Here is an 18203-nt window from a genome sequence, read left to right as displayed (position 1 = left end):
GGTAGTACCGCTCACCATGTATTAAGTATTTATCCATGATGTATGTATAAACTGGTCGAAATTTATATGGATTAATCTATTAATTAAATTTTCACTTTTTCAACAATGGTAACACATTGGTCAGAATAATTTATCACTCTTTGATATCAACCTACATTAGGATAACCTTTATTATTACCAATTTGTTTGCAATGATAAAAAACATTGAACTTGAGAAGCCAAGAAAAAACAAAACAAATGGTAAAAAAAAGTAGCAAAAATGAATAAACTATTTAAGATATTTGTAGTGATTTAAATTCCACTTGGAAAACAAACATTAGTGGACAAACAATGTGGAGTTGGGAATATATTGGTAGATATCCATTGAAGAAAAAACCTAAAAAACTAATTAACTAATTAATATTTGGCATGTGGAAATTTCTTATATTTAGAAAATGCTCTCTCTTTTCCCTATAAATAGAAGAAGCAAATGAAGATATTTTGCATATCACTTGAAGAAACAAAACTTAAGAATATAATTTGAGAGAATGAAGGGTTTTGGAATTGTAGTTCTTCTGGTTTTGCAATCTCTTCTTGCTTTTGCCTTTGATCCCAGCCCTTTGCAAGATTTTTGTGTGGCAATTAATGATGACAGATCTCCTGGTATGTTATGTGTTGTAATTACATGCATGTTTTTTTTAACGTTTAAATATCTTTTGTATTTTGTTTTCTACTCGAGTTTTGATCGAGGAAAGGAATGTAAATTTTACGAAGAAAAGTGAAAATTGATTAGACTTGGAATAAGGTCGAAGTGAGTTTGATATAACTTTTAAATTAAGAATGCTTTCAGTTGTTCAGAAGCATTTTATAGTTTCTTTTTGCAGTTACTCTTTGACTTATTAACACATCACTTAGAGTGTAGTTGTGTGACTTTTTTAAGAGTTTTCAGCGAATTTCTCTATTTTATAAGTATATTTTTTTACTTCCTCCAAAATCACTTTAAAGTATGTTTTAAAGTATTTTTACCAACACTTGGAATAAGCATTATTAATTAAATGTTGTTTTCAAAGTGCCAACCTGAACATAGTTCAATGTTGACAAATGCCTCTTCTTCTAGGGTCGGCAGTTCGATCTTCTCTACTCCAATTTGTTGTATTAAAAAATAAAAATTCTAAAAAGTACTTTAAAAAAATTTCTTTAAATATTTTAAAAATTTCAAAATCATTTCTAACTAGTTAGCTAACCACCCACGTAAATAAATTGTATTTTGCATCATAACATCATCCCAAGGAAATATTTATATATTATGCTAATGTTCATTTAAACTTCCATATGACCATTTATATTTGAATAAGAATATAGTAACAAAATATATCATTACTTTAAATTACATGTTTTTCTTTTTGGCATTAATCTGTTTTACACCTTTCTTATTAATTTGGAAAGTTTCGAATATAAATCATCTGTGTACTATCAACACTCATACACGATTCCATCTTATTAAAAGTAATTAGCTAGGAGAATAATTTATATATATATATATTATAAACCTTTATTATGTCCCTTATATTTTCAATGTATTCCTTACATGCTTGATATATATATATATATATATATATATATATATATATATATATATATATATATGTTGTTTTTAGTGTTTGTTAATGGCAAGTTTTGCAAAGACCCGAAGTTCGTAGTGGCAAACGATTTCTTATTCCAAGGACTCAACATCCCCGGAAACACCGAGAATCCAAATGGCTCAAATGTCACCTTGGTTAACGTCGACAAGCTACCTGGACTCAACACTCTTGGCATCTCCTTGGCTCGCATTGACTACGCTCCCTATGGCTTGAACCCACCTCACACCCACCCACGAGCCACTGAAATTCTCGTGGTTGTAGAAGGCACTCTCCTCGTTGGCTTCGTCACCTCCAATCCAGACAACAAACTTTTCACCAAACTTCTCTACAAAGGAGACGTGTTCGTGTTTCCTATCGGTCTCATTCACTTCCAGTTCAACGTCGGGCGTACACCAGCGCTTGCTTTCGCTGGACTCGGCAGCCAAAACCCAGGAGCTATCACTATTGCCAATGCTGTGTTTGGATCCAACCCTCCAATATCTGTTGATGTTCTTACAAAAGCTTTCCGATTGAATGAGGATGTTGTTACTTATCTTCAGCGGCAATTCAGGCCATCTAGTTACTAAATAAGTTTAATTAAGTCCAAATGGAAAAGTAGTCTATCTATGGGCTTATGTTTGCCATCCCTTAAATCTTCAACTTTGAAATAAAAGGGTTGTCTTGTTTTAATTTCTTCATGGTTTCGTCATGCAATGACAATATTTCAATTTTCGTCTTAACTATGAAGGTCCCGTAATATCATGTCGTAAAATATGATTAACAATTTGATGGATTTAATAACATTGAGTACTTTTTTTTAACAAATAGAGGTGAGATATTTAAACTCATGATCTCTTGATTAGAGACAGATGTCAATTACGTTGAGCTAAGCTCATATTGGCATAACATTGTAAAACAAATATAACATCAGATCAAATATTATACAAAATATATAACCTAGTTTTAAAAGACATATCGAATGCCGAACCACTTACATTGGTTTCGAGGAGTTGATATTATCGACTTAATTTAATTAATTAAGAGAGTGACCGTAAAAAATGAAGGAAAAAATCTAGAGAGAATTTCACTTTATTTCTATTTGATAATTAATTATTTAGGTCTGGCTTAAACATTTATTTATTTCTATTTGATAATTAACCATTTAGGTCTGGCTTAAATATTTATTTATAGAAATTGTCAGAGCCTAATTTGAATCCCATTCAAATTCAAGTTACACCTCTAAAATAATTCCATATTTATCTTTATTTTTTTTTATCCTTTTTGATTAAGAAATATCGTAATAGATATTTTCAGAGAAATTTCACCATTAACGGATGATGGCGTAGTTTGTTTTGTGGCCGAATGTGGATACACCCACCTCGGTTTGAGCTCCCGAAACGCATATGTCCGTTGACACCTACCATCATAGGGATCCAACTTGGCGAAGTTGGCGTAGCCGTACTTTCACTCCATAGGATAAACACATACCTAATGAAGCGATCTTTTCCAAAAAGAAAAAAAAAATATTACAAATTTCATCTTTTTTCAAATATAACACAAAGTTTTTTTTAATGTGTCATTAATTACACACTGACTTTGATTTTGATTAAGATAACTCTTGGTTTCAAGGGTTAAAAGGGTCCTAAGTTAAGCATATTTTGAATTATTTGTAGATACATTTTGGTTATAATATGTGCATATCGTAGCTTAATCAGTTTGTATTCATTAAGATTGATACCTTACTTGTGCACAATTATGAGTTATTTGAGTGCTCTTCTTGAGGCAAAACTTGGCAAAATTCTAACTTTTTGGTGGTAGAACAAAACTTGGTTGAAAACTAGGCGGCAGGAGCTATGTTTATTTTTTGCCTAACGAAAAGAGAACAAGGTCGTTTCCTTTAATTCAAACGTCCATGATTTGTGCGACAAATTAGATCTCCACCTTCTCATAGAAGTTACGACCAAATTTATGCCCTAAAAATTCCCAAGAGCTCGAAGAAGAAAGCATCCAACATTGGTGCATTTACTTACTCATTTTCTTTTCTTCTTATTTGGCCAGCATTTAATCTTTAGCTTTAGTTTAGAGAATAGGAGTTTACTTTCTCTTGTACTTTTACTTCCTTTAGATCAAGGAAGAGCCTTGTTGTAATTATAGAGAGTGAGAACTCTTCTTAAGTTTGAAAAAGAAAGGATAAGCTAGCTTATTCAGAATTCCGAGCTCAAGCACGTCCAAAACATCATTTTTCTCACAAACATCAAATTCAAGCAATTTAATTTTGTCAATAAATGAAATTTTCTCTTTCTCCAAGGATGTATTGCCAGTTTCCAATCTAACAATTTCACTTTTCAAACTAGCAATCTTATCATTTAATTCCAAAGAAAAAGATTCAATTTTCTCCTTTTTATTTCTCAAATCATTTAAATCAATTTTTAATTCGCATGCTAAAGATTTGAGATCTCCATTTTCTTTTTCAACAAATTTAATCTTCTCATTCAAAGCATATTTTTTATCACAAGAATTATCTACTTTCTCATGCAATAACATATCATTAGCTCTACTTTTCAAAGAAACATTTTTATCTATCAAAGAATTATTTTTAATAGATAAAGCACTGTACTTCTTTGATAGTTTCACATATTTAGAACTAACTTTTTCTAAATCACATTGCATGCTTTCAAATGCCTCAAATAGTTCATCATGAGTTGGGGGCTTATGAATTACCTCATTGTCATCGCTTTCAAAATCGCTCTCATCATTTGAATGAGCCATCAAGCACAATGAGGATCCATCACACTTTTCTTTTTCAAAAGTTTCTTGATTTTGAGAATTAGAATTCTCCTTCATATCAAATAAGTTATTACTACTACAAGGAGAATTTTCAACATTATACATATTATCAACAAAATTCCAAATATCATATGCATATGTAAAATGTGAAAATTTATCACATATTTTTCGATCTAAAGCACAACATATGATATTTGTGGCTTGAGTATTATAGGAAATCATTTCATCACTTAATTTGGATTTTGATAAATCATTTTCACAAATATGCATAATATCAAAATCAATAGATAACAAAAAGTTTTTCATTCCATGTCTCCAAATATCATATTTTCTACCATCAAAGAATGGAGGTCTATCAATGCAATGACTTCAAGAAAATCTAAAGTTGTCATAGTTCGAGCAATTAAGCTTTTCAAATAATTTTTAAAAAATTAACAAGACACTTAGTATTAAGATAAAATTTGAAAAATAATTTATGTAGAAGAGCGAAACCTCGCTTTGATACCAATTGTTGGATCGATATGACAACCCAATAGGGTTTAACGAAACTTTTAAAACTTTTTACTACGGTGGGCCCAAATTTAAACAAATAAGTAAACTTTTAACAAACAAATGATTTTAACACAAAATTAAACAACAAATTAAAAATACAAACACCCTGTTTAATTTCACCACCCAAATAATTCAAATATGAATATTGACCATAAACATGAATAACAAATTCTAACAATTAATTTCATGCAATTTATAATAAAGAAAATGAATTGCAAAAATTAAATAGAAGAGGGTTAGAGAAAATGACACCGGAAATTTATAGTGGTTCGGCAACAACTGGCCTACTCCACTCCCCAGGCACCTCTTGGGTATCCGATTAAGAAACTTGACTCTTTCTACGGTAGGAGCCAAACCGATAAAATACCTTTTTTTTGGAGTAAGAAGAAACCCGATCCTTTCCATGGTTTATGATCAAACCAACGCTCTTTTTCGGGCTAAAGAGCAACTCTTACAAAGAATATGAAATTTGAAGAACAATCTCACAAACTCTTTAAAAAGAGTGGATACGCACAATTTTTCACTCACAAATTTGTAAGAAAAATCTTACAAAATAAAGCCCACAAATAGCTTAGAAAAATAAAAATTGAATAACTCAAAATATCTCTCCAATTAAATCTCTCTGAAGAAATTTAGAACAAAAATTGACGCTTTGAAGAGAGATTAACATTATAGAAATTGGAAAGAGTATTGGGAGAGAATGAGTAATAAAATTTGGGAGAAGAAGGATGTTTAAATAGAGGATAAAAATTAAAGAGAATTTTTAAATCAAATTTAAATTTGGACCATTAGATTTCAAATGATGAAAGGTTGAGATTTAGTTGAATATAATAATAATAATAATGATAATAATAATAATAATAATGATAAAAATTTAAAAAATAAACCTCCCAAACTTGCCCAAACGGCTAGAATCCTTTTTTTTTAGCACGATAATATATATATATATCCTTTCTTTCTACACTTTTTTTTTCTTTTTTTCTTTCTTTATCTTATTTTTTTTCTCTTTTCATTTCTTTTCACTTTCTTTTATAAACTAAACAATTTCAGCTTGCCACACATATCCTCCTCTATTCGTCCATGTAGGATTCAACTATCACGTTATCTACTTTGGGAATTTATCATTTCAACTTCATTCGACTATAACATCTTTGTTTGAGCTCCGATTTGGATAATTCAAAATCCGTTGGAATCATTGTTTCGAGTTCTACGATGGAACATTAAAATTATCAATAAACAAAATATATATTATCAATAAATCATATAATATTATTGAAGCTCATAATAAATTTATGCTCTATAACAATAATTCTTACACATCAAAAACAATTAATATTAAATGTGTTTGTTATCATCAAAACATTAATTAATTAAATTAATTAACCGAGATTAAGGGCCAAAAAGTCAACAGGTAGAATGTGGGTCTCCAAAACCCGATGTCGTAGGTTGAAGTCCTCAAAGCATGATGTATACTGAAAAGCGACATCAAAATTGAAAAATAAAAAAATAAAGAAATGCGTCAAACCCTAAACAATGTTGCTTGCTTTGAGGCAACAACGCATGCATGAGGGCATGGAACGATGCCGTTTTGGGTGATGTTGAAGCGTGCGTCCGGTCAAATCAAAATGACGTCGTTTTGATTTTGATTTTAAATTCCTCCAGCTTATTAAATGACATCATTTTGGCTATTATTTGGCCCAAAATGGCGTCGTTTTAAAATTTTCTTTCTTCTCCCCCTCTTTTCTTTCCCCGCGCCACAACAAATGGATTCTTGCCCTAATTTGTTCAAAGATTTCAACTTTTTCTCCTCCTACAGCGACCTTCTTTGAGCCGTAAGTTCGACCCCACAAAAATCCCACTTCATGAAAAAAGTCATTGTCGTATTTCGAAGGAGCTTTATTTTACTACCCACTTAGATTACAAGAGGTAAGTATGCATTTACAACCCTATTTTTTTATATGTATGGTCGTTTTTCTCTTCTTTTTATGTATTTTTGTATCTATTTTGTTATTTATGGTTGTGATTAAAGCTTATTTTAGGTATGATTTTGTTATATTTTGATACGCAACAACTCAAACGTATCGACTACTCGAGCATCTAGCCACTTGAATCCAATCGTATAACTGGTTCAACCCGAAAAGCTAAGGGTTATATAGATTACCTTTGTAGTCGTTATCTTGACAGACAAAATACTCATAATTATGCACAAGGCCAGAAACACTCCATGAGTTTGATGACCAATCAAACAACCATGTTCTCCGAAGGCTAAAATATGAGATCCTAAGTTCAAACACACAAAGAAAATCGATATTTTGGGGGAGGGGGAGTTGACAAACCTATTTGTAGGCTAAGAACCATGGCCTTTACAAGGAAATTGTAAAATAAAAATAAACCTAGAAACTAAGGAAAATAAAAATTAAAAAAATAAATGAATGAATATTCCTTTAAATTTCGAACTTACTAATCAAGTAAGGTAATCATTTCCTTAAACTAATTTTGATAAAAATAAAATAAACTAAGAGAAAATCAAAATTAAGACATTTCCTAAAATCCACCAACTTGCTAACCAAATAAGAGAAATTATTCCTTAATAATTTGATAAATTAAAAATAAGACCAAGGAAAATATGAAGGAAATAATTTACTTATTTGTGAAGAGAGGGTGGCAAGCAACATCAAATAGGCACACGCGTGGGGCGAGGGCTGACGGGGCATGATGGGGCGCTGAGTGTCACAACCATACTAGTAAAGAGTAGGTTGTGACGCCCACGTAGTGTGCAAGTGTCAACGACAAGCATATGTCGCCCATTGGGCCATGTCAAGGGCCGAGAGTGAAGTGCCGTGATGCGACCAAAAAGGATGGTGCATCACCTATCACACCATATGGATGTGCTCAAGAATGCCTAGAGAAGGCATATGCAGAATGCAAAGCGAAGGCGACGTCAGTGGTGTCGGTGACAAGCTCAACGGGGGCCAGTTGGGGCCCCGGGCCACGACCCTAGAAGTTGGGGTTCCGTCGAGAGTTTGGACGAGCGACGTTAAAGTTAGATGCATATTAGTGAGATATGTAAGCACGCCAAGTTTCGTGTCAATCGGAGTTCAAACGTGCACTCTACGTTGGCGAGTGACTCCTCGCCACTTTCGACGTTCATGCCTGCCAAGTCAAGTTTGCCTTAGAATGTACCTTAGGGGGAGGCATGGTGTTGGCTCTCCACCACCCCTGGGCCATGTCAGGGCCTAAGTGAGCCACCCCATGACACATGCGTGTGTCATGACGAGGGCGAGCGTCTACAAGACGAGTGTCTTGGGCGACTTCCGTCGAGGATAGAAAACTCGAGGACAGTGTCGGACGGCACGGGTGTGCCGGCATTGCGCCTCGGTCCATGTGTCGGAGGTTGCACCACGGGGGTCCCTATGCGGTACGGTATGCTCAAACGACACGACACGAGCGCAAGAGTCATCGTGCCACGATAGTGTCCAGATGGCTGGATGTCCGGAAGGTCCCGATCATTAAGACAAGCACATGGGTCGGTTCTCGGTATGCGTGCCCAAGTGAGCAGTGAAGCCCGATGACATCCCGACGCTCGGGGTGACATCCTAAAGTACCGGTGGGCACCCGGTAAGTGAGAAAAAGCTAGTCTTGGCCCGGTAAGCGGCAAGACTCATCCCGGTTGCCAAGTTTAGTCATTCCTTGTCCGGAAGTCGGCAGGAATCATCCCGGCAGTACCCGGTAAGGCCGCTTAGCCCGTTATTGACTAGTTTCTCGGCAGGAATGGTCCTAGAGACGTCCGATGGGTCCGATAAGCTAGTTCTGACATAGTTAAGCGGCAGGAATGTCCCGGTTGTACCCGATTGGCGTTTTAAGCTCGTTCTGACCCCGTTATTGGTCAGAACTCATCCCGGTAAGGTCCTGGCTCATCGTAGGAGCGGGATGGTCGAGTGACCGAAAACCAAGATGGTTGAGAACAAGTTGCGACGTCGCGTTCAGAAGACCTTGGCCTAGAATAGAGGCAAGGTAGAGCCGTGAGACTTGGCCTAGTGTAGAGGCAAGCCGGCTAGAGTCGCGTTAGAGTTTAAATGCACGTACGGGCGACGTGCATTGCCGAGTCAAGTGAGAATTCCGCTGCAAGTGAAGCTCGGTCGAGGAAGAAAGAACCTCGCCTAAGGTCCGACGAAGCCACAAAGGGGCGCGAAAAGTGGATTGGAGCTAGAGTTCCTCGTCAGGCTGGCCATGGTCGAGCTTAGATCATGGCGCCACACGGTTGAAAAATGTTCGACCGTGACACTGAGCATGCAAGCTAGGCGCTGAGGGGGCGTGCGTGTGGCACTGAGCAAGCGAAACACGTGCACGGGTGTGGGTGGCATGTCGAGAAATGGGCATGCGGATGAAGGCACTGGGCGTTGGCCCTGGCATTAGGCGAGAGTGCGCGAGTGGTATGGTGAGGGTGCGCATTGAGGGAGGCACTGCCTATTGCGAGGTTAGCGTCACAGTGGCAAGGTAGGGGGCCAGCGGGCGCTGGTGCTTTCGGGTGGGTGTTGCAAGGTTAGTGCTTGGCTGGAGGAGGCGCGCGGTAGAGCATTCGTCTGGTGCGATGGTACGCATGCTGTGGGGCGCGCATGCTGGGCATGTCTTGACACTTTGGGCGTTCTGTGTGTGGTGGTGCTCTCTTCTTATTTGAGGCCAATTATAATCATATCATCTCCTCCTTCTTGAAAATGATTCGTCATCGAATAAAAAATGTCACCTTGTAGATCACTCTTGAAATATTGAGTTGAGGAAACTCTTTGAAAGCTTCTCTGGATTGGTATTGGGAAAGTTCTTCACTCCTTCCAAAAGTTCTTCCAAACCCAATCACTTGGTTTGTTAACCTTGTGCTTGGATTTCTTTGTCCTTCGTTTGGTGTCAGTTACTCGAACTCTACAACTCAACACCTTGAGTTTTTGGCCATAGCATAGTTTTGAGGGCTTTTTGGACAAGTTATTTTGTTCTAGTTTTTTTTCCGTAGGCTTCATTTGTCCATGGTCACCTAGAAAGAAAAGTAGCCTAGTGAGTAACAAAAGAAACAATCAACACCATAATCACCTTGAAGTGTTATTTTGTAGTCATCATCATGCATTATTGCTAGCACTTGGAAATGAATTCTTCTATTTGGTTCAATCTCAGGGTAGAATTCTTGAGCATATGTTAGGAATCTCCTATAAAACTTAGCTTCAAAGAATGGGTTAGAGAAATAGAATTGGAGGAACAATGAAATCGGATGATTTATTATTCTGGTTTGTGTGAAAAAAGATGTTTTACAAGCTAAATCAAAGATGGATAAATAGACACATGAAAGACTACCATTGACCTTAATTAAAGCAAGAAAGGAAAAAATAAAATAGGTAAGGAATGTTGCAACGGAAATAAGAAATGAATAAAGGCCAGCAATTAAGGGATATTGTTGAGTAATTGAGTTGCTGTAGATTGCTGAAAATCTTCACCAAATAAGGAAGGAGAATATGTTGATGATGCCAATCAAGGACCTGTAGATCTACTGCTACTATTTTGAAATATCAGTTGCTGAGGTGTTAATATATTCTGCTGATGTGATATTTTGTTGTATTTTGCTAGTGTATTATTTTGTAGTTTATCATCGTCTCTCAAACTCAAGGTAATGGTCGAACGAACGCCGAGTTTACTCCTTAAGTCTTTAAAAACAGCTTTAGTGAGGGGTTTAGTGAGGATGTTAGCTATTTGTTGTTTGGATGGAACGAACTTGGTGATGAGAGAGCCGAGAGCAACATTCTCACGAACAAAATGATAATCCATCTCAATGTGTTTGGTCGTAGCGTGGAACACGGGATTTACTGACATGTAGAGAGCACTCATGTTGTCACAATATAGTTGAGGTGTTTTAAATATTGGGATGCCAATGTCGCGAAGGATGAAGCCAATCCATGTCAGTTCGACAGTTGCACTAGCCATTGCTCGATATTCTACTTCAGAACTTGAACGAGCGATGGTCGATTGTTTCTTGGAAGACCATGAGATGCAGTTTGAACCAAGAAATATACAATAGCCAGTGGTACTCCGTCTTGTTAGAGGACACCCTCCCCAATCTGCATCACAAAAACCATATAAGTTAGTGTGCTATGTTTATAAAAGGTAATACCATGATCTACCGTTCCTTGAATGTATCGTAGAATTTGCTTCACAACTTTGAGGTCTGCTATGGTGGGATTTTGGAGTCGTTGGCACACTTTATTCACAGCTTTTACGATGTCAGGACGGGTGAGAGTGAGGTATTGAAGAGATTCTACTAGGCTTCTATATTGTTTGACATCTGTGGGTTGCTCATCATTGGGCAAGGCCTGTGTTGATATGGCCATTGGTGTGCTTATGGAGGATACACCAAGCATATTGGATTTGTAAAGAAGATCACGAGCATATCTTCCTTGGCATAATGTGATTCCTTTATAAGTAGGCTTGACTTCAATTCCAAGATCTTTTAACACAAACTCACTACTTAGTGTTTGTATTAACTGTTGAATGTGAGAAATATCATTCCTCGTAAGAATAATGTGATGGGATGTGAATCCTAGAACGGAAACGGATCGTTGTTCATGATTTTTGAGAAACAAAATAAAATGTGCAAGAATGAGAAATATAGTGAAAACTTACATTTGAAGAACAGTTCTTCAATGATTTCCCGACGAACACCACCAGATGGTCTTCCGTGCTATCCTCTGGGTACCGAGACCTTTGCTTGTGGGAGCGTTTGTTTGGAACCAGAGGGAGAATTGAGATTGAGAGTCCCAAGAGGAATGCTGGGAGTTGTTCTTTAGTATTGCAGAACTAACTGCAAAAAATAGAGAAAAAAATATGACGTGGGGTTGATTTATTATTAAATAAAATAATATCATTAATTAATAATAATTAATATAATTAATTAATTAATTAATTAATCTTATTAATTAATCAATTATTAATCTAATTAATAATTAATTAAATATATATATTAACTAAATATATATTTAACACTTAATTATTTACTATCAAAATAGAATCATATTCATATAACCTATAGTTGTATTGTGCATCTTATGCACATTATTTTTAACCTATAGTTTTAAAATAAATCATATTCATATTAATTTTATTTGAATCTCATTCAAATAATTTCTCTCATAATATATAGTTTCAATTAGAATTAACTATATCTTATAATGTATTAATATACATATAATCTCTTGAGCAATTTGAACATTTCAAATTTTTCCAAAATTTTGATCCTCGTTTCACCAATTATGAGCTAGCAATGGGATCTAATGGACCTACAGATCAGAAGCTCCAACGACGCGAGATTAATCGGTTAAACTCATTGACCTAGTTAACCAACATTCGTTAGCTACGAGTCACTCTACTAAAGACTCGCAGTTGCACTCTTCTCACTGCAGAATCTTTTCGTATCCATGGATATACGACCATTAATGGCAAGTCAATCCTTCATGAGTGCTCGTAACTCAAGTTGGATCAAATTACCGTTTTATCCCTGAGTCACATCTTACTCCTTATACCATTGCTCCTCTAATGAACAATCCGGTTTGGTTCGACCAATAACCGGAAGTACCTTTCGGGCCAATGAGAGGGTGGGGCACTTTGTTCAAGTCCTGGAGTCAGCATTTAAGAGAACACTCATCTACTCCCCTAAAGTCGGGGAGGAGTGAATTCCATCTTGTGAAGTTATGTTCCTAGCTCCCCACTCGGTCTCGTCTTTAAAATGGTAGGAATGTTGAGTCGGCGACTCGGGCCACTCTCACCCATACAGATCAAAGGACAAGAAGTGTCCATAACTCACTTAGGATTGAGAATGAGGAAAAGTTGCTTGGTCATCCTAAGAAATAGCAATCTGTTAGTTAATGGTGTTACATCTAAAGATTGACTATTTCGCGGTCTGGTCTTATACAAACTCATTGTATAGGATACCCCCACTCGCATGTCTCCACACGAACGACCTGGATCGAGTTGTCTGTAACATTTACAGAGTGGGCTGTATCCATAGTGTTGCCAGGACAAGGTACCCAGCCTTATCCATATAATATAGACCCTTTAGGTTATTCACGAGACATTATCCACTCGTATATCAGGGGTATATCAAATATATACCTTGTATATATACTGTCCCGGTTACATAATAATAACCTTGGATGTTTAGTTTATTGGATTTTGGACAATGCAATGCTATGAATTCAACAACAAATTCATTGAATACAACTTTAATGAATATACATTTGTTTCTACATAAATACAAACTACGAGTTTAAAGCAACACACCCAACATAATGTCGTCAACATAAATTAACATAAGCATTAAGGTAGAGTCATTTTTCAATATAAATAAGGAGGGGTCTGATCTACTACAAGTAAATCCTATATGGACAAAAAGTTAGCCAATCTATCAAACCAAGCTCTAGGGGCTTGTTTTAACCCATAAATAGATTTTTTTAACTTACATACATGAGTAGGATAACTTGGATCCATAAAACCGGGGGGTTGCACCATATAAACATTTTCTTTAAGGTGACATGGAGAAAAACATTTTTAACATCTAATTGTCGTATGGGCCAACTTAAACTAGTCGCTAGGGATAGGATTAGTCTTATTGTAGTAGGTTTGATCACATAGTTATAGATTTTTCCATAGTCGAGTCCTTCTATTTGAGAGTAACCTCGGGCTACTAGTCGTGCTTTATAACGATCAATGGTGCCATCTTCCTTGTGCAACCCACTTGGATCCTACTATGTTGGAGTCATGAGGTCTCGGAACAAGGGTCCAGGTGTGGTTTTGTAGGAGTGCCTTCATTTCATCCTTCATTGCACTTTGCCAATGAGGTTGGGTCAAAGCTATTTTGTAGTTCTTTGGTTCTGTTTGAGAACTTGAGGCCAAATAAGATTGGTGATATTTCTTAACTTTCAAGTGATGAACTTCTTGAGCTAAGTTTGTATCAGGAGATGAATTCTCAGCTAGTTTCTTGCGTGTAACCATTTGATGAGTGGATGAGATTTAAGATTTGCCCAATTAGTTGCTTTGATCTTTTGATAATGTTTCTGCAGGTGAAAAATTCAAGTCAATATGAATTAAGTCACTAATATCTTGAAAAGAACTAAATCAGCATTTATAGGACAAGGAGAAGAATTAGTAAGGAGAGAGGAAGTCAAATCTGATGCATCGATTTCATTAGTTGCTGCTTCTTTTGTATTTGATTCACTGAGATGGTGATTTTGGTTCTCTTGAACTCCTTCAATTGAGCTATTGATTTTTGCTACTACTGTAGATGTATTGCTGAAATGATTTTGGTCTTATTTATCTCCTTCAACTGCTCGTATGTTTGAGTTACTTGTTGCTTGATTTGTTATTGTTGCTGGTACAACATCTAGACTTGCCACAATGGGAGTTGAGTTGCTAATTTTTGCTGCTTGTGAATTGGTATCTGCATTTGGTCTTCTTGATTTGTAGCTTGAGTCTTGTTTTCAAGTGACTTTACAGAGACTTGAGTTTGGCCAAAATCTTCATTCATTGTGCCTGAAAAAGTAGTAACAACAAGAGGAGAAATACTCTTGGTAGAGTTCTTAGCTATGGTTTGATTAAAGGGGAAAAATTCCTCATCGAACACTACATGTCTTGAGATATATATGCGATTGGTCGAAGGGTCAAGACATCTATATCCCTTATGTTCCATACTATAACCAACAAAGACACAAGGATATGTTCGTTTAGAGAACTTGTTATTTGGTTTTCTTTTTAGGTAAGGAAAACATCGACAACCAAATATTCTCATATTACTGTAATCAGGAGGTCTCCCATATAACTTTTGGAAATGAGAGTTCATATTTAAGGCTTTTGTAGGCATTCTATTTATGAGGTACACCACACTTAAAAATGTATCCACCCAATATTTTAAAGGCATATGAGAGTGAAACATAAGGGCTAGACTAGTTTCTACAATATGTCTATGTTTTCTTTCTACAACTCCATTTTGTTGGGGTGTGTACGGACATGAGTATTCATGGTGAATTCCATTTTGTTCCAAAATATTTTTAAAGGCAATGGATTGAAACTCTCCTCCTTCATCACTTTGACAAACTTGTATCCTCCTTTCTAATTGATTTTCAACTAACAATTTGAATTTGGTGAAGCAACTTAAGAAATTAGACTTCTTTCTTATTGGATAAAGCCAAATAAATCTAGTGAAATCATCTATAAAACTAATGTAGTATTTAAAGCCTTGACTAGAAGTTATAGGAGCAGGTCCCCATAGATCATAGTGCACTTTATCTAAAGGATTTAATGAATGAATTTCATTGACGCTAAAAGGAAGTTTACAACTTTTTCCTAGTTTACAACTAATGCAAACTAAGTCATTTTTCCAATTTGACACATTAATAAGCTGTTTGTTGGACAAAATCCGTAAAAAATTGTCATTCAAATGCCCAATTCTCTTGTGCCAAGGAGCTTTATTAGAGGAAGCAACAAAAGCACATGAATGAAAAATTAGAACAATTAACTAATTTGGTAGAGCAGTGAGCAACGAAGGCTTTTGCACATTCTTCTTGTTTGGGCTGCAGCTTTCCCAAACAATAAAGACCTTTCTTTTCTTGCCCTTCAGCTAGAACTCGTTCCTGTTGATCCTTTATAACAAATTTGTCAGCAAAAAATGTGATTGAACAATTATTGTCCTTAGTTAATTTGTTGACAGATAGCAAATTCTTTTTCATTTCAGGAACTATTAGTACATTATCAAGCGCAAGTTGGCCTGTTTTAGTTTTAAACATAGTGTGTCCAATGTGTGTGATGTTTAGCTCATTTCCATTTCCATCTCCAACAATCATTTTATCATGGCCAGAGTAAGAACATATAATTTTAAACTTACTGGATCGTTTACAACATGTAAGGTTGCTCTAGAATCTGCATAGATGTTGGTATCATTGACTTCATTTAGTGTGAGAGCGGCAAGTGCTTTAGGGATTTCTTCTGATTGATAAGCATGATCAAACCACTTCCAACACTCCATGGCAGTATGGTTGTTTTTACCACAAATTTGACATGTCACTGAGATATTATTCCTATGATGGGTTGAGTTATGTTTTGATGGAGAAGAGAAATTACCTTGTTGCTAGCTGTTGTTAACCTTAGTTGGTCTATTGTGATAAAAACCTCTTTCTTTGGAAGAAAAGTTTCTTCCTCTCCCCCTGCCTCTTCCACGACAGACATAAAAGGCTTGATTGATGTTTATTTGATTTGCCTTTTCTTCTTCTTGATTGATGTTTATTTGATTTGCCTTTTCTTCTTCTTCCTCAGCTACAATTAGTTGTTAATGAGCTTTCAAGGCAAGAATAAATTGATTGTACGAGGGATAAGGAGGTTTGGATAACATGGCTATTCTGAACTCGTTATAAGTGCTCCCTAGTGCTCTTGCAATATGGAAGACTTTAGATACTTTTTCATTGCTGCAAGCTTTGTCACATAAACTCTTAAACTTTCTAATATAATCATCCATAGATGATGTTCCTTTCTTTAGAGTAAGAAGAGCTTCATTGACATATATCTCATTCTCTTTTGTCATAGTCAATAATAAATCTTCAAGAGAATGTCATACCTATTTGCAGTATCAGTACCTTCAATCAAAGCCAACAAATCTTCAGCAATGATTCCAAGAAGCCATGAGGTAAGAAGGCCATCATTGTTGGTCCATGTGTTGAATTGAGTGTTGATTTCTGCAATTTCTTTTTCATCTTTGGTTTCCTTGATCTCTGGTGGATCTTTTGTGAGGTGATGCTCTACTCCAAGAGTCCTGATGAGTGGCAACACTTGTGACTTCCCAAGTAAATATTTGGAAGTGTTCAATTTGATGGATATGAGGTTGCACATTGATGAAAGGATTAGATGGTCAATGGTGTTTCTTGTTTTGCCATGGTGAAGTTATGGGAGAATTGGTAGTTGATATGTCTTTCTTGTGTTGTGTCTATAGCTCTGATACCATATAAAACTTAGTTTGAAAGAATGGGTTAGAGAAATAGAATTGGAAGAACAATAAAATCGGATGATGTATTATTCTGGTTTGTGTGAAAAAAGATGTTTTACAAGCTAAATCCAAGATGGATAAATAGACACATAAAAGACTACCATTGACCTTAACTAAAGCAAGAAAGGAAAAAATAAAATAGGGAAGGAATGTTGCAACGGTAATAAGAAATGAATAAAAGCCACCAATTAAGGGATATTGCTGAGTAATTGAGTTGTTGTATATTCTTCTGATGTGTTATTTTGTTGTATTTTGGTGGTGTATTATTTTGTTGTTTATCATCTCCTTTCTTTTGGATTCAGTCTAAAATTTTCAAACTTGGATAAATTTGACTTTTGCTCCACAACTTCCTCCATTTGGCTCCGTCTCATCATTTTGTATTCTTACACTTTATGTAATTCTTGAGAATCATCAAAAAAAGAATTCAAGATAGTAAAAACCTTAAGATTCAATTCATACTTACCTCGTGGGGCGATCTTAAACTCATGAGATGACGGTATGGTGAGTCCTTTAAGCTCCATTTGGTCATGAACCTCCACGACTTTCAACTCTCCTTGTATTCGATCATGATTGAGTTTAAGAGTTGAAAGTTTCGTGCAAAAGTCTCAAAAGAATACAAGCACTTGGATAAAACATGTTAGCTTGTAAGTAGGGATCCTTATGCAATACTTCCATGAGATTTGACTTGTAAGGCGAAATATATTGGATCGCACTCTCTTTCTTTTCTTCCTTGTTTTCATACTTGTTTCTCAATTCTTCTTCTTCTTCTTTTACTTGTCTTGGCTCACATGTATCCACAAATATCTCTTCATGCATTAATGGTTCAAGAGTAGGTATTTCACAATCAAAAGAAACTCTGTGATCTAAAAAATTAAGAATATTATGCATAGAATCACTAAGAATCACTAAGAATCACTTTTTCTACTATATTACCTCATTCTCATCCACTTCGTGCAATACTTTGTTACGGTAGACACCATATTTGGTCGGACTCTATTTTGTTAAATTTATTTATTTATTATTATTATTTATTTTATTAAGTTTTATTTAATTGTTTTGGTAAAAGTAACATAAGTATACTTTATTATTGATTTTAAGGTAAAATTTTAATTAAATTTAAAAATAGGTTTTGTTCTAAAAGAATTTGATTTATTATTAAAATAAAAAATAAATAAATAAAAAAGATTTGATTTTAAATAAAG

At 35.4% G+C, this 18203-nt stretch overlaps 1 protein-coding gene and 1 long non-coding RNA gene across 2 annotated transcripts; both read left to right on the top strand.

Moving 5' to 3' along the window:
• The first annotated feature begins 492 nt into the window (after window positions 1–492).
• On the top strand, window positions 493–2294 carry LOC111019606 (germin-like protein subfamily 1 member 7). Its single transcript, XM_022295999.2, has 2 exons — window positions 493–642; window positions 1638–2294. The coding sequence occupies exons 1-2, from the start codon at window positions 528–530 to the stop codon at window positions 2186–2188; spliced, it is 666 nt and encodes a 221-aa protein (XP_022151691.1). The 5' UTR covers window positions 493–527; the 3' UTR covers window positions 2189–2294.
• A 4359-nt stretch (window positions 2295–6653) lies between these two features.
• Window positions 6654–17062, top strand: LOC148210756 (uncharacterized). Its single transcript, XR_015791849.1, has 2 exons — window positions 6654–6866; window positions 16545–17062. It is a non-coding gene; the product is annotated as an uncharacterized LOC148210756 (long non-coding RNA).
• Window positions 17063–18203: the final 1141 nt, after the last annotated feature.

This window comes from Momordica charantia (genome assembly GCF_013281855.1).
Source record: "Momordica charantia cultivar OHB3-1 chromosome 6 unlocalized genomic scaffold, Mcharantia_2.0 BLBB01000006.1, whole genome shotgun sequence".
Lineage (NCBI taxonomy): Eukaryota > Viridiplantae > Streptophyta > Magnoliopsida > Cucurbitales > Cucurbitaceae > Momordica > Momordica charantia.
Note: the sequence above shows the minus strand (reverse complement) of the source record. Positions and strands in the feature narration are given on the sequence as shown.

Excerpts from the sequence above, each read along its gene's own strand:
- LOC111019606 (XM_022295999.2), top strand. The coding sequence starts at position 528 with ATGAAGGGTTTTGGAATTGTAGTTCTTCTGGTTTTGCAATCTCTTCTT. Across the intron at positions 643-1,637 it reads TAATGATGACAGATCTCCTG|TGTTTGTTAATGGCAAGTTT; the intron begins GTATGTTATGTG and ends TGTTGTTTTTAG.